The sequence below is a fragment of the Lissotriton vulgaris genome, chromosome 9 (genome assembly GCF_964263255.1).
Source record: "Lissotriton vulgaris chromosome 9, aLisVul1.2, whole genome shotgun sequence".
NCBI lineage: Eukaryota > Metazoa > Chordata > Amphibia > Caudata > Salamandridae > Lissotriton > Lissotriton vulgaris.
In genome coordinates, this window is record NC_141697.1 from 153,302,186 (window position 1) to 153,327,773 (window position 25,588).

A 25,588-nucleotide genomic window follows, 5' to 3' on the forward strand; every position below is an offset into this window, starting at 1 on the left:
TACAGAATTAAGAAGGGATGGTGTGTATAAGGTATAGTTTCAGAATAGATAATTAAGGCATCTGGTGAAAATATATGTTTTTCAGACAATGCTGCTGGCGATGTTCATTAAAAGGTATGTTGGTAATGGAATGTAAAGTTGGGAGGGAGTATTTTTGTGTTGGGGCTGCAGGAAGTACAATAAGTGTTAGAAAGCTGGAGTGCTACTGTCTGCACGGTCTCAAGGTCTAGCTTAGAAGACACGCTGGTTGTTACAGAAACTATACATGTAAATTAAGTCAACATGAAAATCAATACCCTTTGAGAAACTCATGCTAATTCTGAAATAACAGAGGAAACAGCAACATTTTAATGAATTTTATATTATTAAGTTATAAAAATAATTATTGTAGTACTGTATAACAAAGAAAATGCAGCCAAACAGTGCATATATTAAGTGTGTAAATCCTGTTCGAGTTTTACCCACATGGTTTACTCCACAAAAGCTCCCAGAAAGCTGCAAGAAACATTTTCACAGCCTTATGTGCAGGTTAGAAGACATTATTTCTATCAGCATTAGTTTCTCCCACACTGGTATATACAATAATACTACTATCATCAATTCATTGGCCTACAAAATAGGCATATAATTATAAGGGCTGGGCACAAACAATACCTTACTGTATTTATTTGAAATTACATCACAGATGTGGCCACTGTTTTGCATGCCTGGTACATCTCATTAATCACATTCAATTGCCTTCCAATTCTCACCAGTCCTAAAATGCTGGTTATTCTTGAATAAAGAGGTGGCAAGGGTGCAAAAACAGAGAAAACACCTGGCCACCAAAGCACGGAAGTCTGAGCTGCAGCAAACCAGTGAAACACAAATGTATTAAATTGAGCTTCTCACTCGTTCTCTTTGTGTCGAAAAAGAAGATTGTCTTTGACGCAGATAAAGGAACGCAAATTCTTCTTGCTTTACAAAAAATGGACAAATATCAATATTTAACGTTAATATGTACATATTTATACTGTACACTATTTTGTACATTCTTTTTCGACTTTGTTTGCATTAACTTGCATTCTGAATACCACTTGCCACATGAATCCCTACTTGCCAAAGATGGCACTTCTGTGTGCAATTAAGTGTTTAAAATGTGTCCCAAAAGTGAATTGGTAGGAGTCCGCCACTGTGACCTATGACCCAACACAAGTCCTCCATTATGAGCATAAAGACTTGGACTGCTAATGAAATTAATGGCTAACTTCTGTGGTTGTTTGCACATAAACCACCCCTAATTTCCCACCCTTTGAGTCGTTCTTCCCTGTGATTTTCACATGCATTAGGTTATTTTCAAATAAATCAGATGAAATGCAGCTCGTAAGTCCCAGTCTCCACTTGGCAAAAAATGTAATAGTGAATGCAGCACTATGTAAGTAACCATGACAGGATGGTTAGATAATCTAGTAGATGAGGCTTTATAGTGAAATTTCTTACAGAATATTGCAAGTCATAATGAAAATTTTACCTGTACTGTCCGCACATGATAATCTGCAAGATAGAGCCTGTAATTGAGAAGCATCCGTCAATCTTTCTCTGCATGGCCTACTTTTTCAAGAAGCATTCACTGAAAATGCTTTATGGTTCTTAAAAATAATTTTTAGGCTGTATGGCTAGGGGCTATGATGCAACTCTGAGTATTAGATTTACGTTGGGGAAACAAGAAGATGTTTGAAAAGTTGATTCTAAGTGCTCTGGCATGGATCAGTTTCTAGAGCAATGTGCAAATTCGAAAAGTGGAACTTGATTCTAACACTTAGAAAGATAGGCTACCATACAACCCCAGAAAAAGGTACATTTTTTTCTGCATGTCAGTCTACTTTCCCTCTTTAAGGGTAAGAAAACTTAAGACTAATAGTGCCCTTCACAAAAATCAGGATCCCCATAACGTAGCGTAACTGGCCGATCACATTGGTCTTTTATTCAATACTTATCTTACAGAAGGACTATATTGTCCATTGTACTCATTCACTTTGAGAACCCAAAAAACACTCTTCCCACAGTGCCAATGTTGTTTAGAAAATCTCATGGTATTAGGCCAACATGACTGAGTTCAGAGATAAGATCTATAGCACAGTTAATAAGACTGCTCTGGAGAACGATAGGACCCCTCTAATGGCAAAATATAATCTGTGGCACAGAGCAAATTGCTTAACTATTTAACACCATTTACAACAAATGGGATTATTACGGATCTGGAACAGAGGCAAAATGCCAGAAAAAATACTTCATTAATGATAATCGATTGCTTTAGGAACAAAAAGGCATTGCCATCTACAGATTGTTTAATATGGGTTTTATTATTGCAATATATATTTAATTGTTGAAGTGTTTTTTTTTGGGGGGGGGGAGGTCTATGCTCTTGGTCTATACTTTGTCACTCTAAAGTGCCCATAGAGAAGGTTAATTAGTCCACACCAATGATGTGTTGTAGTTGTCCTTTGCTAATACAGAATTTATCACTATTACACTTTATTTTATATCCTTCTTTAAGCCCCGTTTGTAATAATGGTATGATAATGATGTGCTAGAAGTTATAGATTCACTGTTTGCTAAGTCGTTTTAGAGTTGATCACCTATCTACTCAGTGTAACACTTTTGTCAAATAACATCGCCTTCCACTATAGTTCTATATACATATAGCCAAGATATAACTCGTTCACTACTGCAGCATTTGCAAAAAATAACACAGGCCTATGTGCATTCAAAATATGAAAACTTACATGGAGGCATAAAACCGCGGGGCTGCATTTTATCTAAGCATAGATTGTGCAACGTTGGTCCATGAGGGGCTCATCCATGCCAGAATTTCATGATAACCACAGCTACTAAAGTATTTTCTTGGAAAATAAACAGATCTGCACACAGTGTAATTCAAATATATTTCAAATGTACTCAAACCCAGAGTGGACAACTTTATCAAGTCTCTTCAATCTGGGATTTTGCAATAGTCCAAAAACGTGAACTGGATTTATTAAGGAGATGGCCGTTGGCATGTCTCTAGAGCAGGGGCAACAGATTTGTATTACCTAGAGTCTGCCATACAGGAAGACAAACCCTAGTCTCTCTCTAAACCACCACAAAAATACACACCATGCACAACCTGGAGTGTGCTCTCGATAGCCCCGGTCCTTCGCTACACATTCCTCTGTTTCAGAAAATTTCAGACCAGTGTGGAGATGCAGTTACAAGCACCTGGCCATCAATATCACTAGATCACACTATCATGCACTGGCAATCGGAGCAGGGTCAAGGGGAGTTTATCCAGAAAGGCTTTCAAGAACAGTCATACACTTCACAAACATGTGAAATTGTTTTATTGCATAAATGCTCAGCCCCAGAGCCAATAAATATACTGATCTTTATGTCACAGGCTCAATTTTAGAATCATTGTCATAACTATATCTAGCATGGATAAGCCCTCTATGGAGCAAAGGACAACCATGTATTGGCAGGTCAAAATTTAGAAGAAAAAAAAGTTTCAAACGTCACATTTTCAGACACTCAGAGAGAACACATGGGATTGTATGGCATCTACATTCTCTGTGTTTTCTCCAGAGAATGACTTCAGCAGCTGCCTGCCCAAAATGCTTCAGTGTCTAGAAGGTTTTCTTCAAGAGTTCAGCTAAACATTGTTCCCAGGCACGTGTCCAGAGTGAAGGGGGCTGGATTTGATATTAAGCTCCGGATTGCACTCTCCAAATTAATAACTCAATACACTTTATAAATAAATATAAATCTTTTTCTTTAAAAAAATAACAGTCAAAAGTTCACCGCGAGGGGATCCGATCTGCCCACTAAATCCATACTCACAGCGGTCGCTGGAAGGGCTCTGAAGTTTGGCTGTGACAATAGCAGAGTCCAAAGAAAGGAACTGGAGAGAGCATGAGCAAAGGGCCAGCTTTGCAGCTCTTGAACTTTAGTTCATCTTTACTATATCTCCCCTTCATCCGAGCTCCCAGAGCTACTACTACTGCTGCTACTACTACAACTGCTATTGGTGCTCGGACTACCGCTGCTCTCATTCTGCAGCGCCCTGCTCCGGGCGGCTTCTTCTGCTGCAGCCGCCGCCACCGCCGCCGCTTCCACTGCAGCGGCCTGCTCTTTTTGCTTTTCCTTTAGTGCCGCAGCTTTCTTCTCCTGCTCGGCATGGCTCTTCATGTGGGCACTGCGGCTTTTCACTTTAGGAAACACCCTGGGAGAAGGAAAGAAAAGAAGTTAAATATCAAACTTTTGCTTCGGGTCTCCATAATGATATTTCTTCATAAGGGAATATGACCGAGGCCCTAGACTGTCGTCGGGTTTGAACTGTTAACTTAGTGGTGACATTACCTAGGATCCCCATTTACAAGAGGGCAACCAGTATGAGCCAAATTATTTAAAAATATATATCTTTTTTATTGAATGTCTCTTGAAACAGTGTGACTTGTCAAAGCCAGTACGAAAATCATTTCCTGTTTCACAGTAAAGAACCACATTGAAGTAGTAAGTAGTGTAATCTTTGTCGGACAGAGCAAATAAATGGTATACAAAACAAAATCGTAGACGTTACGAGTGTGCAGTTGGTAGATCTAGTCTTCCTCAGTCTATGCCACTCGTACTGAACCAATGCGGTTTTCACGACTGCCTGGGGTCCAGGCATTATCACATATCCCATAGAAGCCCCTCCACTCTCCCTAGGTCTTGTGAACTTTTCTTGGACAATCTCTGGATTCATATGACCTCTATATGTAGGTACATGACAGATTATTCCTGTATCTTACTACAGCCCCAAATTGTGTGCAGGAATGTGCCTCCTTCTCTTTTGCATTTCAGGCAATTAGGTCTTGGAGCCAATCTCATTCTATACAGCTACTCCCCTTTAGTATGCACAATGAAGGATACTGAACTGCAAAATCCCTGGGGAACATTGGATCTGCTACCCAATCTAGATCTTCCATTGCCTCTAGGTCTTCCTCCCACTTCAACCTTTCTTTAAGAAGTCTAGATTATTATTATTAAGGACTCTGTCGGAGGATATTGTTCCTTTTCCCACCTCTCCCAAAGCAATGCTCTATTCTCCAGTGAGGCGAACTCCCGGATCTCAGTCCAATCCAACTCCTCAGACTGGAGGATGTGTCTCGGTTGAATGTACTTCAACATCGGACTTTGCGTTGGCTTGTAGAGAATTACTTAACCCCATCCCTTGAGCTGAACCCCTACATTTGAGACACCAATGTGGTCTTGTGTTTTAGCCAATTAATTCTTATTTCGGTTCTTCACAGCACTTAAGCGGACAGCTTTCAGGACTAGGAGTGGTGGTTAGCATTTTTTATGTTACTTTTTATTTCTAAAATGCTGCAAGTCACCCCAGGTAGAGTCTTGCTATGTGGACTGCAACAACAGTGACATCCTATATTTAAAACTAGCACATCAACAAGAAGTGGAAATCGTTCTGAAGAGCTGAATGTGTGAAACCACTAAAGTCTTTGTTGGAAGATCATGTCAAGATGAATGGATAGAAAGGTTTTTATTGAGAGATGAGCAACTCCTACGGGTGTCCCAGCGCTTCATGCTGGAATTGGAAATGGTCAAGATATACCATTCAGTCAATAGTACCCGATAGAAAGGTAATGACAACCTTAGTGTGATCAAAAAGCAAATGGAGAAGGGAGAGTTAGCTTAATATTGGTATGTACAGAAAAGAACTGAAAGTTCTACCCAGAAGGACTGTAGAGATGCCTCTTAGAATTTTCAGGAAGAACTCCTCTACAGGCCTCCTCTCTGGGTCCGACTGGGTAAAGCAAAGTAGGGAGAGTCTGCACCAAAAACTTACAAAGCGAGTTAAGAACCTACATATTTAGACTATGAGAAATTAGAGGGTGGGCTTAACAAAAGAAAATTTAATTTGTTAACTATATAAATCACCTGTCAAAAGGACTTGTTACATATGATTATGGTGGGAAATAAATTGCGTATCAAATCGCTACTTCCTAGAAAATTTAGCAAATAACTGCATTTGGATTTCACTATTGTAAGGGTCACAGGAAACTGACAAAGGACATTGTCCTTTTTTTTGTATGATGCTGAAAGCACAAGTTACTTACCTTAGGTAACGCCTTATCTGATAGAGACATGATCTAGCTGCAGATTCCTTACTTTTGAATTTCCCAGGCATCAGACTCAATACAGAAGATTTTTCTTCAAGCAATACCGGTAGATGGCATCGGTCGTCTCTGCATGACGGCGTCATCTCAGCCATTGTGACGTCTGCATCACCTGTATAGGCACCACTACAGCCCGCCGACAGTTACTTTTTACGACTTTCCAAGCCAGAAGCGCTGAGCCACAAAATGCACTGACCTTGGTGTGATTTTGTACACACGGGCCCTGAAAGGGGGTCAGCCCTGGCCCAATAACCTGTTCCCAGTGCGAGGAGGATGGGTGGGCCAGTAAGGAATCTGCAGCTAGATATGTCTCTACCAGATAAGGCATTACAGAATGTAAGTAACTTGTCCATCTGATAGAGACTTCTAGCCACAGATTCCTTACTTTTGAACAGATATACAAGCATTGCCATCCCTGGAGGGACTATGGACACGTTTAGGCCAGGAAGTCCAGCAGGACAGTGTTTCCAAGCAAGCCATACCTTCGGACTTGACTGTTCAAGTTGCAGTGTTTGGTAAACGTGTGCAGGGATTCCCACGTTGCTGCCTGACAAATGTTGAGAACTGGAACACCACTTTGCAGCGCCATGGTAGCAGTCTTAGCTCTGGTGGAATGAGCCCTTACGCCTTCAGGTGGTTGCATTTTGGCTAGAGTGTAGCAAATTTTTAAAGAAGAGGACGACCCATCGTGTGATGGTCCTCTCCTGCACCGCACAACCTTCCTTTGATCCAATGTACCCCACGAAAAGTTGGTCGCCCACCCGGAACTCTTTAGTGTGGTTAAGATAAAACGACCATGCTCTTTTTGTGTCCAGACGGTGGAGTCGCTCCTCTATTTTTATATTTTTTTTAAAACAGATTTTATTGGTCGCAGGTCACATATACTGCATAGCTTCGGAATCCGGAGTCTACTGCACACATCAATAAATCAACAATAATGTCTGACTTTTTTTTTAAAAAAAAACAAACTAACACCCCCAACCCCTCCCACTTGCGTAGGTGCTGCCACTATCAATAATGAACAATCCAGAACGAGCATACTGAGTCCATCGAACACCCTGTCAACCCCACATTCCACCCACCTATCCATTTGGCAGCAGCGGGTCAAGGTCCAGTCCGCGATAGTCCCCCCCATCTTTTCCAAACCTTCTCGAGGCGCCTTCCATGCCCTGGCTATGTCCTTCGCCAGCGTGAGGCCCAGCAGTAACCGATGACGCTTGTATCTATTGCCCCGGACTGCCTCCATAACATGCAGCAAAGCCATTTGCGGCTTGCGCGGGGGCTCCAATGCCAACACCTCGGACAAGCAGAACACCCCCTCCAAAACCTAAGTAGCGCCAAGCACCCCCAGACAGTATGCAGAAGTGTACCCTTAACCGTCCCACAGCGGAGACACTCAGGGGAGCCAATCATCCCCACCCTCCACAGGCGCACTCGGGTGAAGTATGTGCGATGCAAATATTTGAACTGTATCAGGAATAAGCGGGTGGAGGTGGCCGCCCCCGCGGGCCGCCAGTGCTTCAGCCCAGACTTCTTCCAGGTCACCCACATCTCCCTCCCACGCAGTCCTGAGTCTATGTAAGTTAGTGGAGCAGTGGTGAACTAAAGTCTGGTAAATGCGTGACATTTTTTGATCGGGTAGTTCCCCCATAAACAACTTGGCCTCTAGCGGGTTAAATCAGGAAGGAACTCCAAGTCAGTCAGGTGAGGAGTCAGTGCATGCCTAAACTGCAGGTATTTAAAAGAACTGGGACCGTGGCATCCCATTTTCGTCTTGCAGGTTTTGGAAGGATTTCAGCGTTAGACCAGACATTACGTCCCCTAGATAGGAGATTCCAATAGAGTCCCAACCCAGAAAGCACTACAGCACATTCAGACGGTGAAGCCGTCCATTCACCCAGAGAGGAGTCTCTCGGGTCAGTGCATTCCACCACCCCATCCGGCTCAGCGCCCGATTCCAGACGTGCGACACCACCTGTGTAGCGGAGGGGTGGCACAGTCGTAGCGACGCAGAGTACAGCAGCATATACCCAGAGCCCATCAGGTGCCGCTCGACAGCGTAGGCTGGGTCCCCTCTGTCTCCGTACCACCACTCATTGAGAACGCCTGATAGTAGGAGAGAACATCTGAAGTAGCCAGCACCCCAGTGTATGAGAAGAGGAAGCATGTGCGTAGGGCCACCCATATAGTCCCCCCCTCCTACAGAAACACACCTAGCGCCGAATTGACCTGTTTGAACCAGCGGGGCGAAATCTGGTAGGGGTGGTTTTGTAATTGGTACAATAGGCGGGGGGGCGCGACCATTTTAAAGATGGCCGACCTGCCATAAATCGTCAGGGGCATGCAGGACCACACCTTCAAGTCCTCGCGCGTGCGGTCCCATACTGGAGTCAGGTTGCGATCTCGAGAAGCGACTGCGGTATCAGACAGGTATATCCCTAGATATTTCATCCCCCAAGACACCAGTTGGAGGGCCGAGGCCCAGTCTCCCACCTGCCGTACCCCACCCAGGACCCACAGTGTAGATTTGCCCGGATTCATAGAGCCCGGAAGTTTCACCAAAAATCTGCAGGATACGTAGCAGCCGCGGCCCGACCTATCTAAATCAGTAAGGAAGAACAGGACATCGTCCGCATAAAGTGCTATTTTGTCAGAAAGGCCCGTCGTCCACCTAAAGCCCTTAAGTTGGGTGTCTATGCGCACCAATGCCGCCAAGGGTTCCATGGCATGGGCGTAGAGGTAGGGGGAAAGGGGACAGCCATGTCACGTGCCCCGTCTGACCCGAAAGGAGCGAGAAATTGTTCCCCCCACTCCCACGGATGCCGTAAGGTCTGTGTATAACAGCTGCAGGTAGGGCAGAAAGCGCAAGCCGAGATAAAGACGCCGCAGCAAGGCAAAAAAATACACACAGCTCAGGGAATCGAAGGCCCTATCCATATCTGCTAATAATAAGGCTGCCTGCTCCCCCAGTCGCTCCCAGGCCGAGATCGCGACATGCATGCGTCTAATATTGTGGCGGGTCGCCCTCCGGGGCATGAATCCGGCCTGGGCTCCTCTACTTTTGAGTGACCGTTTGCCGCACGTTGAATGGTGTTACCACTTTCTGTAAGAAAGAGGCCCTAGAGAAAAGCACCAAATTATCAGGGAAGATTGTCAGGTAAGGAGGATTGCAACTCACACACACTCCTAGCAGAAGTTATTGCCACTAACAAGGCTGTTTTGATGGTAAGCAGCTGGAGGAGGTAGTTGTGCAGAGGTTCGAACGGAGCACACATAAGGAAGTTTGAGAACCAAATTAAGGTCCCAATCAGGCATGATGAAAAGGGCAGGTGGGAACATATGTACAAGTCCCTTAAGAAATCGAATTACAATAGGGGATTTAAATAAAGAGGGTTGGTCTGGCAGCCTCAAGAAGGCAGACAGGGCCGAAAGGTACCCTTTGAGAGTGCTCGAAGGACAGTCCTGCTGGGCAAGGGTCAAAATAATGAGAAAGACTTGAGAGAAGGAAGCAGAAAGATGATCAGCAGATCTCTCTGTACAATAGATTATAAATCTGTGCCACCGGCAGGCATACACAGTCTTGGTAGAAGAATGCCTCGCTGCCAAAATAACATTATAGACAGTTGAATGCTATCAAATGCCGCCGCTCAATCTCCACGCAAGAAGTTGTAGAGGTGACAGGTTTGGGTGGCGGACCCTACCCTGCTGCTATAATATCCTCCTGAAGGGTTAGCCTGATTAGAGGATCGATGCTCAGTTGGAGAAGCTCGGGATGCCAGACTCTCCATGCCCAGTCCGGAGCAACAAGAATGACTTGGGCCCCATCGCTCCGGATCTTATTGAGCACTCTATATGGGAGGGGTATTGACGGAAAGGCATACAGGAGGCCTGAGCTCCACTCAAGACGAAAAGTGCCACCTGGGAAACTCCAGTGTGCAAAACTGCTGACACTCAGTGTTCTCGGCGGAGGCGAACAGCTCTCCCCACTGCTGAAAGTGACCATGCGCCACCTCTGCATATAGACAAAATTCTGGATCTGCTAGACATCGATAGCTAAGTTCGTCCGCCCTAGAGTTCAGAGAACCTACCACGTGTTGAATCACCAGGGAAATGCCCTGCTATCCCAGCCACGTCTTGTTATGCAGGGCCTCTTGACAAAGGGCCCGCGACCCCCACCCTACCCTGCTTGTTGCAGTACCACGTGGCGGCTGTGTTGTCTGTGAACACTTGAACTAGCTTTTACTTGATTGAAGGAAAAAAAGGCTTTCAGTGCCAAGCGAATCGCTCTGAGTTCCAGCAAGCTGATATGGAGTCTAGATTCAATCAGGGACCAGAGTCCTCTGATCTCTTTTCTCTGAGATGGCCGCCCAATCCCAGGAGTGACATCTGTAACTTCTCTGTTGTCTGGCTGGGGAGGGGAATAGGGGTCTGTCTCTGACCCAATCGTGGTCTGTTAGCCCCCACTGCAGATCTTGTGCAGTTCCCTCCGAGAACTGGACCATGTTGCAGAGATTCCCCTGATGCTGCGCCAATCAGAACTTCAAGTCACACTGCAGTCAACATATGCCATCTGGCATGTGTCACTAGCAGGATCAAGGAGGCCTTGAGGCCCAGCACCCTCAGTCATTCTCACCAAAATTCAGAATGGAGGCAGAAACATCATCATAGCCAGAATATCCTGGACTTGCCGTTCAGGAGGACAGACCCGAAACTGCACTGTATCTAGAACAGATCAGATGAAAAGGAGCGTCTGAGAGGGAGAGTCAGGTGTGACTTCGGCACGTTGATGGAGAACCCCAGCGAATGCAGAAGTTTTGCCGTACTCTGGAGGTGGGAGACAGCCTGGGGCAAACTCGCCTTAAAAGTCAGTCGTAGAGATATGGGAAGACTGGCACCTCTGATCTCCGCAGATGAGCTGCGACTACCGCAACACCATGGTAATCACTTGAGGGGTGCTGGTAAGGCCAAAAGGGAGCACAGGGAACTGAAAGTGCTCATGTCCTACTGTAAACCACAGGTAGCGCAGATGGGCAGGCAGGACCATAATGTGAACACGGGTGTCCAGCAAGTCCAACGCTACCATTCAGTCTCCTGTGTCCAGCGCAGACAAGACCTGAGGCAGAGTGAGCATCTCAAACTTTTTCTTTTTGAGGATGTAGTTGAGGTCGTGTAGATTTAGGGTAGGGCGCAGGCCCCTTTCTTTTTTTGGGACCTGAAAGTAGTGGCAATAGTAAACAGAGAACTGTAAATATGAGGTAATGTTAACAGTTACGCAGACAGGCTTATGCAACTAATAGATAAAATAATTGTTGCTAGTTTGAGTGTTTTCTAGTGAAAATTTATTATTTTATTGTGGCTGAATGGGGTTGTATGAATTTGTCCCTACGGTACCGCAATTGTTTTCTTTGTTTCAAATACCTCTTACTATTTGGTCAAGTGAGATGAACCATGATTAGTACAGCTTGCTGTTAACAAAACAACCACAAGACCAATAAGTCAGAACTGCAGCAGTAAGTGGTAAACCAAAATAGGTTTTGATAACACATATATGCATACCACTTTGTTGCCATAAGCATGACCTTGTAGGAGTTGTGGGTTTGAGTGGCCATGAAACCTCCTCCGACAATAATATTTATATCTGTAGGTCTTGGCCAAGCCTTAGAATTTTATCCTTGCAACATTACTTAAATGTGCACTAATTTTAACAAGATAACAATAATTGAAAACGTAAGCCATAAATAAAGATTTGCACAAAGGCACCTTGACAGAGACAAAGCTACTGTTCTGTATCTCAAATGTCATCAGCATTTAGAAAAGGAAGCAAATTATGCAATATTTCCTTTGGTGTTTTTTTTTTAGGACTGTGCAAAATACCTTTATTCCCAAAGAGCCTCAACTTACCTGCCACATTTAACGCATGGGAAACTGCCTTCCTGTTCTGGAGGTACATTACTGGAGGTCTCTTTTTTTCTCTCTGCTGGAGGACGAGTATTCCTTTTTTTCACGACTGGGACTTCCTTTGGTGGCTCCACATTTCTGTGAGGGACATCTTGGGTTCTGAGGATCAATGCATCGGTGGCCTGATGAAGTGGGTAAAAATGGTACAAACCCATTAGAAATTTGGTTAGTTGAAAAGTAAATGTCCAATGGCTAAAGTTGAATGGTTCAAAGCAATTCCAGAACAAAGTTTACCTGGAATTGCCCTACTGCAAAGGGAGAGAAATGTATACTTTTAGTTTAGCATATGACAACTGAGGTCTGTGTAAGAAGGGGAGGAAAAGTTTCTGAATGCACCCAAGATTCAATGCTAATTTCAGGCATAAGCTCACATACACTTTCAATTTGAAGAATCACTGCAAATACAAGACTTTGGAAACAGCATTTGTCATTACGTAGCCACCTATTAACTTCCATACTAGCACCTCTTATATTATGTACTTTCTGTAACCGAGATCCTGTAATTTTGGGTAGTGCCGTTTGTCCTCGGACACCGCAGGAGACTTTAAGCAGGTAGTATGCTGTTGGGGAAGCCGAAGGAAGTCGCTGTTTGGTGGTGGAAGAAGACAGATTGTTGTTGTTAGTTCGACCTCTTCCCTTATTGTTATTACCTCTGTAGCCTCCTCTAAAGTATCCTTTATTAGAGGATGCTTGTGTATTAGTTTTAAAGGAAGCTGAATTGTCTGCTCCAGCTTGTTTGGAGCCTCCTCTGTAAAAGGTCCTGGGTGGACAGCAAAGTTCCCATAGACTTGACTGTATCAGTGTATTTTTTCATTTTTTCCATAGCTGTGTCTACTTCTGGACCAAACAACTGGTGTTGGTTGAATAGTTGATTTAAGATAGTAGTCTGTACCTCTTGCTTATATCCTGAAATGCGTAGCCACGCGTGAAGTCTAAGAAGGACACTGGTGTTTATTGCCCTGGATGCAGTGTCTGCTACATCTAGTGCGCATTTAATGGAGGCGTTCGACATAAGCTTACCCTCTTGTATGAGGTTGTTAGCTTGTGCCTTATATTGATAAGGTAGATGTTAAAGTAGTTTCTCTAGCTGATCATAGTGAGCCCTATCATATCTGGCGAGGCGGGCCTGTGTATTAGCAATGCTCCATGCATTACTAGCTTGGGCAGCTATTCTTTTCCCTGAAGCATCTATGATTTTGGATTCTTTATCAGGAGGTGGTGCTTCTCCTGCAGTTTGTGAATTTTCTCTTTTCCTAGCTTTTGAATTACTAGGGAGTCTAAGGATAGCTGTCCCTTAATGTAAGCAGAATCCCCAGGAGCTGCTCTGTACTTTTTCTCTATCCTTGGGTGTATGATTCTAGCCCTCACAGGATCTTTAAACACTTCTGGAGCATGTTTAATAACTCCTTTAATCATTGGCAGTATTTGTACAGATTTTTGGGAATGTTGAAAAGTGTCTAGTAAAAAGACCTCTTCTGCCTCATCTGAATGCATGGTGACATTGTGATAGATGGCAGCCCTATTAATGAAGTGTCCAAACCAAATATCATCTGGAGGAGAAGGTTTAGATGGATATATATATATGTGGGTCAGGAATATCTGTTATATCCTGTGGGTTTGGATACTCCCAGTCTGGTGAACCTGTTGGGTAGGGAAAGGGGTCATCTGGGCCCCCCCCCCCCCCCATGCTATACTGATCATCATCATCATCCTGAGGTGTTTGTTGTGGAGAATGAAGAGGAGCATTTTGAGGTGAAATGTTTAAAGGGGCAGCAGGAGAGGGAGATACAGGAGAAGAAGGGTGCATAGGAGATGTGGCAGAGTCCTTCTGCTTGACAGGCACTGGAGGTGTAGGTGCTGTATCAGACTTCCTCTTCCTGTGTGGTGTGGTGGAAACATGTCCTGTTTCTGGGTGTATGTATATCTTCTTTTGCAAAGGATCAGGTGTAAGGAATATGCTACTTACCAGTATGCATCTGTTCTTGGCATGTAGGGCTGCTGACATTCATATCTGTGCAGAGATCGCCGCCTAGTGTTGGGTCCGGATGATTGCACATTGTTGTCCTGGAAGAGTCTTCGAAGTATCACGAGATAGATGCCTCCTCCCCTGGACTACAGTGCGCATGGGCATCCTCTCCATCCTCAGATTGTTTTTCGCCATTGTGGCAGAGATGGAGTATGATACAGTAAGTGATGTCCATGCTTGAGATTAATTCTGAGTGCTACAGGCACCGGGGAGGAGGGCGGGCGATATGAATGTCAGCAGCCCTACATGCCAAGAACAGATGCATACTGGTAAGTAGCATATTCCGTTCGAGGCATGTGGGCTGCTGAATTCATATTTGTGCATAGAATAAATATCAGTCTCCCCCTTAGCGGTGGTTGCCCGTGCGAGCTGCAGCAGTCTGAAAAAGAGTCCTGAGAACAGCCTGTCCTAAAGCAGCTTGCTGTTTGTAGTGTACATCCACGCAGTAGTGTTTGGTAAATGTATGTATGGTGGACCATGTGGCTGCTCTACATATATCCTCTAGAGGAATGTTACCTAGGAAAGCCATGGATGCCCCTAACTTGCGTGTTGAATGCGCTCTAGGGGAACTGTTAATGTGCGTTTAGCTTTTTGATAACAGATCTGTATGCACTTAACAATCCATCTGGCTATACCGGATTTGGAAATGGAGTGGACTTTGTGCTGTGGAGAAAAGGCAACAAACAGTTGCTTAGTCTTTCTGAAATCCTTAGTCCTGTCTATGTAATACAGGAGAGCTATTTTAACATTAAGTGTGTGCAGAGCTCGTCTGCCACTGAATCTGGATTTGGGAAGAATACTGGCAGTTCTATCGTTTGGTTAATGTGGAACTGTGATACCACCTTAGGCATAAATTTAGGGTTGGTACGTAGCACTACCCTATTAGCATGAATCTGTATGAAAGGCTCTTGAATAGTTAGGGCTTGAAGCTCACTAACTCTCCTTAGCAATGTGATCGCTACTAGAAAGGCCACTTTCCATGTTAGAAATTGTATCTCACAAGAGTGTAGAGGTTCAAAAGGTAGTCCCATCAGCCTGGTCAGAAGTACGTTCAGATTCCAGACATGTGAAGGTGGGTGTCTGGGAGGAATCACTCGTTTGAGTCCCTCCATAAAAGCTTTAATGGCTGGCACTCTGAAAAGGGAAAGGTGCTGCCTGTTCTGAAGATAAGCTGCCATTGCAGCTAAATGTATTAGTATGGACCTATATGCCAGATTGCATCTGTGTAGATGTAACAAATAACATATAATGTTTTGAGTTGATGCATCTAGCGGATTTATGTCATTATTGGTACAATAAATGACAAATCGCTTCCATTTTGCCGCATAGCATGCCCTGGTTGTAGGTCTTCTTGCCTCCTTGATAATATTCATACAGTCAGGGGGCAGGTTCAGGTAGCCAAACTCTATGACCTCAGGAGCCATATTGCAAGGCTCAACTGTTGCGGATCTGGGTGCTGAATGTCACCATGGCTCTGAGTGAGGATTCTGGGTGGAGTCGCAGTCGTTGATGAAGCACCACGGAAAGTTCTGGGAACGTGTTGTACTATGCCTGCCTTGCCCATGTTGGAGCAACTAGGATGAGTGTCATTGAGTGCTGTCGCAGTTTGCGTGCCACTAGCGGTATGAGCGGTGCCAGAGGAAAAGCGTACGCAAATCTGCCTGACCAGTTCATCCATATCGCATTGCCCTTAGACTGCGGGTGTGGGAACCTGGCGGCGAAGGTTTGGCATTTTGCGTTTTCCTTTGTGGCGAACAGGTCGATCTCTGGATGACCCCACTGCTGGAAATACGGTTGTAGCACTGAGGGATGTATCTCCCACTCGTGCATCTGATGGCTGTGCCTGCTGAGCAGATTTGCCATCTGGTTGTCCTTGCCTGGGAGTTGTTCTGCCATGAGGAACATGTTTCTTTGAATGGCCCACTTCCACATGCTCTGAGCTAGGTGTGACAACTGTGGAGAGTATGTCCCTCCCTGCTTCTGGATGTAGTACATGGCAGTCATGTTGTCCGTCCGGATCAGCACGACTTTGTTGCACAAATGCACTTTGAACACCTTCATTTCCATGAAGATTGCCATCAGTTCCAGCAGGTTGATGTGCATCTTCTTTTGCTGCGTCGTCCATAGTCCCTGCACTGTGTAATGGAGGACATGCGCTCCCCAGCCCTGGAGAGATGCGTCCGTCGTCAGCACTATTTGTGGTACAGGCTCCTGGAACGGTCGTCCCCTGCAAAGGATTTGTGTGTTCCACCAATGCAGAGAGTTGTATGCACGACTGGTCACCAACACTAGGTCTTTCAACTGTCCTTGAGCCTGGTTCCACTGTCGTGCTAAGCACTCCTGAAGCGGACGCATGTGTAGTCTCGCGTGAGGGACTATGAAGATGCAGGAGGCCATCATACCTATCAGCTGCATAAACACTAGCGCTGGGAGCGAGTGTTGGGGTCTGAATCTCTGAATCAGCAATTGCATGCTGTTGATCCCCACTGAGTTTGGCTTTGCTTTTGCTGCCAGAGTGTCTATTGTCGCTCCTAGGTACTGTTGTACATGTGCGGGTTGAAGATGAGACTTTGGATAATTCAGTGAAAAACCTAGACTGTGTAGGAGGTGAATTGTGCGGGATATGTGGCTGGCACATTGCTGGGCTGACTTTGCTTGGATAAGCCAGTCGTCCAGATAAGGATAGACATGAATGTGTTGTCTCCGAAGGTGCGCAGCTACTGTCGCCAAGCACTTGGTAAACACTCTGGGCGTTGTTGTGACCCCGAAAGGCAGGACCTTGAACTGGTAATGCTGTTTTTGTATGGTGAACCTGAGATATTTCCTGTGTCCCGGGTGTATTGGAATGTGGAAATATGCGTCCTTTTTTGGGATTAAGAGTACAGAGAGTACACCCCTGTACCCTGTTCTAAAGGCACAAGTTCTATGGCCCCTTTTTGCAGCATGCAGATGACCTCTTGCTGCAATAATTGCATGTGCTCTGCGGACATAGGACGGTGCCTTGGGGGTATGTTGGGTGGAGTGGAGGTCAGTTCTAGACAATAGCCGTATTGGATAGGTTGTCTCACCCACCTGTCTGTGGTAATGCCTTCCCAGACTGGCAGGAACTGCTGAAGTCTTCCCCCGACCGGTGTTACATGGTCTGGGGGCAGTGACAAGACGTCACTGTTTAGTGTTGGCGGAGGATCTGGCGTTATTATTTCCTCGTCCTCTGCCTTTGGTGCTGTTGCCACGGTATCCACCACTATTGTTCTTGTTATAGGTGGTCTGTGTGCCTCCCTTGTTGTATTGGGCTTGCTGTGATGCTTGACCTCTAGAGGTTCCCCTGTTACCGGAGCGACAAAAGGAACCTCCCCTGAACTGTTGTGACTGCAGTGCTCCCATGGATTTGGCAGTCTCAGTGTCTTTCTTTATTTTTTCGAGGATTGTGTCCACATTAGGACCAAATAAATAATCAGGGTTAACAGGCTGATTTAGTAATGTGGTTTGAATCTCAGGCTTGAATCCAGAGATGCGTAACCAGGCATGCCTTCTGAACATCACACTTGTATTGATGGCCCTAGCTGCTGTGTCTGCTGCATCTAGCGCACATTTAATGGATGCATTTGATATCAGTTTCCCCTCCTGTATCAGCATTTCTGCTCCTTCCTTATAAGTATCAGGCAAGTGTTGTAGTAGTTGCTCTAATGTGCCTGTGTATTTGAAATTCTCCAAATATTCGCTGTTTGAGCCGCTATTCGTTTTCCAGAAGCTTCCAAGATTTTGGATTCTTCGTCCGGAGGAGGAGCATCACCACTTGTTTGAAAGTTGTCTCTCTTACGAGCATTTGACACTACTAAGGAGTCCAAGGGAAGCTGGCCCTTGATATACGTAGGGTCTACAGGCGCAGGCCGGTATTTCCTGTCAATTCTTGGGGTCACAACCCTTGCCCTTGTGGTTTCCTTGAAAATGTCACCAGCGTGTTTAAGGACACCCTTCAGCATTGGCAATGTTTTTACTGATCTTTCTGAAGTTGAGTAAGTGTCAAACAAAAAGTCTTCCTCTATTGGGTCAGCATGCATTTCTACATCATGATTAAGTGCTGCCCTTTCAATTAACGCGTTAAACACAGCTGTATCTTCAGTTGGCGAGGTTTTGACCCTATAGGATTGAGTGTCAGGCGTGGTGTGTGGCTCACCCGGGTCAGCAGGGTCAGTCCAAGGTTGAGACTCTTCTTGATCTGTGTCAATAGGATAATTAAATTCCTCTTTATTGTAGCCTTCCCCTACATCCTCATTAGTACGTGTGGGTGAATAGGTATATTCCTGTATATAGGACTCCACAGGCTCAAAAAGAACAGGTGAGGTGGAAGAGCCCCTTTTCTTTTTGAGTGGGATCTTGTATGACTCCATAGGATTTTCTGGAATGATCCTTCTTTTATAAATAGTGAGTCTGCCAGAATCTGAGTCGATGAACAATTTCGACTGGTTATCGTAGGAGGGCGCTTGGAACAATGTCCTCTTCTATGGGCTGAGTCCTTTTTACTATCGACACCTTTTTGGTCGTTTCGATGCTTTGTTGTGGCTCGAACGCCTTAGGTCGTGCAGTCGGGGGCAGTCCAAATTTAATCGGTGGCGTAAGCATCGGAGACTGACTGACCTTCTTCGATCCGACCGACTTAGTATTATCACCAGTTTGTTTCTGGCCCAGCGTCGACTCGAGCTCTTGGTGCGCAGCAGGCACGCTCTTTTGCTTCGACTTGACGTGCTCTTTCGAGCCGATCTTGGTCTTCAACTCGAAGGTCTTGACTACCAGTGGTTTGGAGGCTGGAAGCTTCGGATCGAGAGTCTTCTGAGACTTGAGTCCCTTGGTTAGTGTCGCCATCTTTTGACGTCAATCCGACGTGCTTGACTTTAGTCACAGGCTTCGGCGCCCAGATCTTCGGGCCGACACCCTTTTGTGACCCCGAAGGGTCGATGACACTCTTTAGCAGTTTCGGTTTCGATTGTGATTCTGTTGGTTTCGGTTTCACCATTAACTGTGGTTGATCGACCAATGGCTCCTTAGATATATTCTTAGCCGGGCCTTGACGCGGGGCTATAGAATGTTGTTGAAGATCTTGGCTAAGGCCTTACGGCGATGCCTCGACTTGAGCCTTCGAAAGTACAGTGCCATCATCGGCCCCCACAACTGCGGCTGGGCCTAGCTCATCGCTCGAGTCGTCATCGACGTCTCTGATGGCCTGAGCGTCGTCCCCTACCTAGACGATGTCTTCATCATTGACGTAGTCTTCTTTTTCGTCTTCATCATAGTTCGAGTTCTGCTCCGAAGCAGGATCAGACTGTTGTTCAGGATCCTCTTCATCGACGCCCTCGTCGTCTTCAGCCTCGAAGATGTTCTCTGGGTTGGGCGCTGTTCTCTGCGCCGACTGTCTTGCGGGTCTTCTAAGCTGAAGCGTCTTCTTTGACCTGAACCGAGAACAGGCCAAGCAGCTGGGCTCGTTGTGGTCTGGAGATAGGCATTTATTGCACACCGGGTGCACATCGATGTTAGGGTATTTAGAGTTGCAAACGGGGCATCGTTTGAACGGGCTCCGTTCCATCGTCGATGGGGCCTCTGGTGTCGAAAAAAGGCACACGGCCTTCGATGTCCAGCTTGAAGAACTGGAACAAGTACGCGGCACCGAACGAAAGACAATACCGACGCCCTGAAGGCCTTTTGGCCTTGTGAAAAAGTTTTTTTATCGATTCCGAACTTGAGTTAAGAAATTACATCTGAACCCAATGGCGGAAAAAAAACAATCTGAGGATGGAGAGGATGCCCATGCGCACTGTAGTCCAGAGGAGGAGCCACCTATCTCGTGATACTTCGAAGACTCTTCCAGGACAACAATGTGCAATCATCCGGACCCAACACTAGGCGGCGATCTATGCACAGATATGAATTCAGCAGCCCACATGCCTCGAACAAAGCTCTTCTTCAGAAATTGCTTTTGGCGCAGATTTTTTCGGCTTTGGCCTAGATTTCTGCTTTTCTTTAGCCTTAGGAGTTGTTGTTTAGTCCTTTGGCGTAGTTTTCAGCACCGAAGGTATCGTTTTCGGCGTCGAGGCCTGGTTCGAGGGCTTTGAGGCATCGGTAGCAGGCTTTGTAGGTTTCGGCACAGAAGACTTTGGACTGGAAGCTGTTTTGGTCGGCTAGGAAGCGTCGGAAACAGGCTTAATTGGTTTCGGTGCCTTATTGTCTTTAGAAGTCGATGGTTTCTGCGTAATTTTGGGAAAAGGGACGTGTTTCAGTGCCGAAGGAGCTGGCCGTATCGGCACGTACGGTTTGCTCGGTATGGAGCTACCGGAAGGCTTTATTATTTTCTTCGGAGCCGAGCTTGATGGCGGGGCTTTCGAAGCAATGTCTCGGTCTCGACTGGGCCCCGAAGGCGGAGTTTTGACCTTAGCCTTTAGTTTAGGTGTTGGGGTAGGGGCAGTCGTACTCACACGTTGACCTGATGTTATGGAGTCATCGGAGTCGTCTGCCTCAGATACTATCTGGAGAACATCGGAATCTTCCTCGGGGACATATGGACCTTCGAAGATATCCACTGGTTCCGGAGCTGATCTCTGCATGTCGCGTCGGCGGGCCCTCCGATCTCGAATGGTCTTCTTGGATCGAAAGGATGCACAAGTTGTGCAGCTCGACTTGTCGTGTTCTGGTGACAAACACAGGTTACACACCTCGTGATGGTCGCTGTGTGGAAATTTTGCTCCACATTTGGGGCATTTTTTTAATGGTGTCCTTTCCATGAGGTGTAGGCCTCACCGCGTGAGTAGGCCCGACGGCCGGAATCGAAGTGATGAGGTCGAGTCTATGTATATTTAAGTTAAAGTTTTGTGTTTGGAAAGTTTTGCGCGTCGAAGTCCTTGAAAAGCAGATTTTCGAACCGGAGCGGAAAAGTTGCACCCGAACCCAGTGGCGGAAAAAAACAATCTAAGGATGGAGCCAATGCCCATGCGTACTGTCATCCAAAGGAGGAGTCACCTATCTCGTGACTACAAAGACTTCTTCCAAGGCGACATGCAATCATCCGAGCCCAACACCAGGTGGCGATCTAATTCTAAGTATACAATCTGCAGCTCATATGCCTCGAACTGAGGAATCACCACTGTGACCAGAGACACAGTTGCACCACACTGCCTAGAAGACTTAGAATGAGGAATTACCACTGGGACCGGAGAAGCAGCTACCAGCACTGTCTAGAGGAATTAGAATGAGGAATTACTGACTGGACCAGAGACACAGCTAGCAGCACTGCCTAGAAGACTAAGAATGAGGATTTACCACTGGGTCCAGAGAAGCAGCTGCAACACGGTCTAGAGGATTTAAATGAAGAATTACCACTGGGACAAAAGAAGCAGCTGCAGCACTGCCTAGAGTACTAAAATTGAGGAATTAACACTGGGACCAGAAAAACAGCTATTAGCACTGCCTAGAGGACAAAGAATTAGGAATTACTGAAGTGACCAGAGAAGCAGCTAGCAGCACTGTTAAGAGGACTTACAATGTACTGATCCACGTAAGGGGCTATTCCCTACTCCAAAAGGTGCAAATACCAGCCTTTTTGTGGTATTATACAGAAGGAATATAGAATGGAGCTCATACAGAGACCTGTGCACAATTTGTCAAGCCTGCACATAAATAAGAGTGCAGAAATAGAAAACAAAACAATATAAATTCACACCACTTCTAACTAAACTTAGTAAAATCTGGCATCTAGAATAAGGGTATTGCATACACAAACCAAAAAATAAAGGAGCATTACGAGAATAAAAATTGAGTCTGCAATGAAAATAAACATCAACCAAACTGTGGCCACGCTTACAAATTGTGAAGAAGCAGGAGGCTGGCTTAGTATATGGTGCACACTTATTTAAGTGAAGCACCCTGCACTAATCCAGACAACCCTTATGGTGATTTTAGTGGTCTGAGCAACTATAGAAAGCTCTCCAAGTTGTAGACGTGGAGAGGAGCCTTCAGGCTTAGTCCAGGAGGAGTGTAAAGCAGCGGGTTTTACCAGTGGCAATCATATAGTGTAGGCTAAGTGAAAAAGAACCACACATCATAGTTATAAAAATATGAATTTATTATAAATGCTCACTAACACATTGCAATATCTCCTACTCAGAGATATAATCACAATACACATAATACTTCAACAATAGAACAGGTAAGTAGCATGAAAACACAGTCTCAAGGGAGAGACCAAACCATACAGTAAGTGGAATACGAACCGCGACCAAAGTCGAGACTAAACCCAGAAGACTTAGAAAAGTTGGGGACAAAAGGACCCACCCAAGGTAAGTACTCCAGAACCCCACGGAGGCTGTGTGCAGTGTGGAAACAGAACTGCGTGCTCAACGCAAGTCATTGGTAAAGTCTATTGCAGTTTTCAAGAAGTGCCCTTCCCAGAGGACACTGAAGAAACCCAGTGGTCGATGGAAGGTTAGAGAGTCACCCCACCTGTGGATACCCCAGGAACCAGGATACCTGCACCAGGGAAGCCGGTTGCATAGGTGCGAATTGACATTGGAAACCACCGTAGACTAAAATGGAGGACTTCAGTATAGATGATGTTGGACAAGTAGGTGAAAGTGTCCAGTGGAATCCAAGGGTGGATTCTTGACCAGGAGAACCTGCAAGCAGAGGGGACAGAGTCATGACCAGGAGGCATGGAAGACGAAGGACCACTGATGACCAAGACGCAGGAGAGTTGACAGTGCCCTTGTCGCTGCAGCTGTGAGGACCAGGCGACACTGGAAGACCAGGAGTCATTTACGTGCTGTCCCACGTTGGAAGTTGAGAGTCAGGGGGTCGGTGTCTGGAGGGAGCACTACCAAGCCTTGGCAGCAGCAACAGAAGAGGAAAGAGAAGAAGGTGCAGTGTCTGGACCAGCAAGGTCCAAGTGACTAACCAAGTGCAGGAGAGTAAGAGCAGGCCCCTAGCAAACTGAGGAGCCCACTGGAGCCGAAGGAGACCCTCAAGAGGACCAATAGGCTGAAGGCACAGGAGTTGCAAGAGGACCTAGAGCAGCTCACAAAGAATGCAGGCCCAGGGTGCAGAGGATTAGCTGAGGACAAAGATCTTGGTAGCAAGAGATGCTGGAACTTCGTGGAGCTCGAAGATCCCTGGAGAGGTGAGTCAACAAGTCTACGCAACAGCAAGTCATCGAGGTGGACAGGGGTACTGCTCCAGCAGTTCCCACAAGGGATACGGACTTCAAACTTGCTGAGAAGACAGTGCAGGCCTCGAAAGAGTTGCAGAGCCACCACCTGTGGTGCTGAGCCTCTCAGAGTCTGATGAACGTTAGGAACAGCAGACAGTCAGCTTGGTTGCAAAGCCTGGAGATGCAGGGGAGTGACTCCTTCACTGCAAGGGAGATTCCTTCGGGTTTCTTGGATGTCCACAGACCTGGAGAAGAACCTGTATGGAGTACAGACACAAAAGCAGAAGACTGGCAGGACGGCAAGACAGAAGCAGCAGGATTGTTCCCAAATGCAGTCTCGTTCACAAAGCGAAGTCCAAAGTGCCCAGGCGGTTGAAGATGAAATGGTTTCAGATCCGAATCTTGTCCCATGATGAATTTTAAGAACCATCCACAGGTAAGTCTTTAAGTACCCTAGGGACATGGTTGAGACGACTCAGGGATACCTCCCAGTGGAGGGGCTGGACAGAGGAGTGGATACTCCCATGTCCTTTGTCCAGTTTTGCACCAGAGCAGGAGCCAACAGCTCCCTAACTAGTTTCAACTGGATTATGCAAGGAGGGCACCAAATGTGCCCTTCAAAACAGTCTGGTGGTGCTGGCAAGCACCCCCACCACAGCCCAATACACTAAGTCCTTACTGGGAGGTGGTTGCACCTCCCTGTGACAGGAAACCTATTGTTCTACCTTCGCCTGCTTGAGCCTGGCTAAGCAGCAGGAGGGCAGAATTGTGTGGTGAATGGCAGCAGCACTAGCTTGCTGTCAGACCCTGAAAGGCTGGCACAGAGAATACAGGGGGGCCCCGCAGTACATGGGTTCCTACATCCAATACTGGACCGGTGTTGGGGTAGGATTCCAACATGTTTGATACCAAACATGACCGGTTTCGGTGCAGCCAATTTATAGTTAGACATTCCGTAATTGACTTGATGTCCACTATATGCCTAAAATGGCTGACCGCACTTACACAGGGAGAATAGACTCCTAGGTTTGTAGGGGGTGTACTGTTCATGCAGGACACCCTCACACTTATAACTAAGCACCCTACCTTCAGGATTCAAAGACCTTCCTTAGTGGTGACATGGGTTTTAAGTGCAGTGACCTCAGACATAAGGAAACATATATGTTGGGAGTGGTTCTAGCACCAGTTCACAGAATGCAATGGCACGCCTGTAGTCACAATTTGAGTCGTCTCTGATGGGTGGCACAGTACATGCTGGACTCAGAGACAGAGACAGGGTCCTCTTGTTCTTACTCATCCCCTACGGCATAGCCGGTTTCTTGTTCGGAATCTTCTCCGAAGAGGTCCGGAATGCAGCTGGTATTCTGACTCGGCAAGTCACGACATCGAGCCAGACAGTCGTGGAGCATTTTCTTCTAGCGGAAAGATTTACACGCGTCGCAGTCTTATTAGAGACGGGACAAAAGGATGAGGCAAAACAGCCTGGATGAGGCACAACATGTCCAGGTTTTCTGGTTTACCTTTGTACAAATCAGCTAATAAATGGGTATCAGTGTGTCGAAACTACTGAATCCTGGCTCTAAACGCGAGTGCAGTTGGCTCTGATCTGCGATTCTACAAACACTCTTGCTCACTGAGAGTATAGCTTTACACACAAGGTCGTGGGAGTGCCAGATGGTAAGTTCACCATATGTCGAGGGTGCTCCAGTTTCACTGGCTGCTGGGGGTGCTCAGAGGTCGCTCCAGGTCTGGAGTGCACTACTGCTTCAAGGGGCAAGGATTCTAGTATTTGTAGTCCTTTCAGATTGGACTGGTGATAGGGGAGAAGAGGTGTAATATTTGCGGGTATATAGAAGGGGTGCAAACAGAAGGCATACAGAAAGGTGGTACGGATATCAAAACGGGAAGATGGACAAGAGAAAACCATGCGACAAACAGTGGTACTGTGCATGCATCTTCTATATTTTAACTGCATGATAATGCACACAACGGGACAGGTCTCATGGACATGTTGGTGTTTTTTTTAGCGTTTTATGTAGCGCAAACTTGACTCAAAGGTATAGAGTATCAGAGCGCTTTACACAAGCACCAGTAACGTTACAAGAGGCACATTCATTTTTATTAGGCACTGGGAGATTGTGATTTGCCCAGAATCACAGGATGTTGCGCGTCCTTGCCGAGATGTGTTAATTCCTGCTGTGTGTTATTCAGCGGGTGGTTACAATG

At 46.0% G+C, this 25,588-nt stretch overlaps 1 protein-coding gene across 4 annotated transcripts in view; it reads right to left on the reverse strand.

Moving 5' to 3' along the window:
• Positions 1–340: 340 nt before the first annotated feature.
• MIDEAS (mitotic deacetylase associated SANT domain protein) overlaps positions 341–25,588 on the reverse strand; it is a 664,701-nt gene continuing 639,453 nt past the window's right edge. For all 4 annotated transcript variants that reach the window (XM_086937252.1, XM_086937251.1, XM_086937250.1 and 1 more), the window contains 2 exons: positions 12,090–12,268; positions 341–4,237 (listed from right to left, as the gene is read on the reverse strand). In XM_086937252.1, the coding sequence (XP_086793378.1) occupies positions 3,976–4,237; positions 12,090–12,268 (441 nt within the window). In that variant the 3' untranslated portion in view covers positions 341–3,975. The remainder of the gene's footprint in view (positions 4,238–12,089; positions 12,269–25,588) is intronic.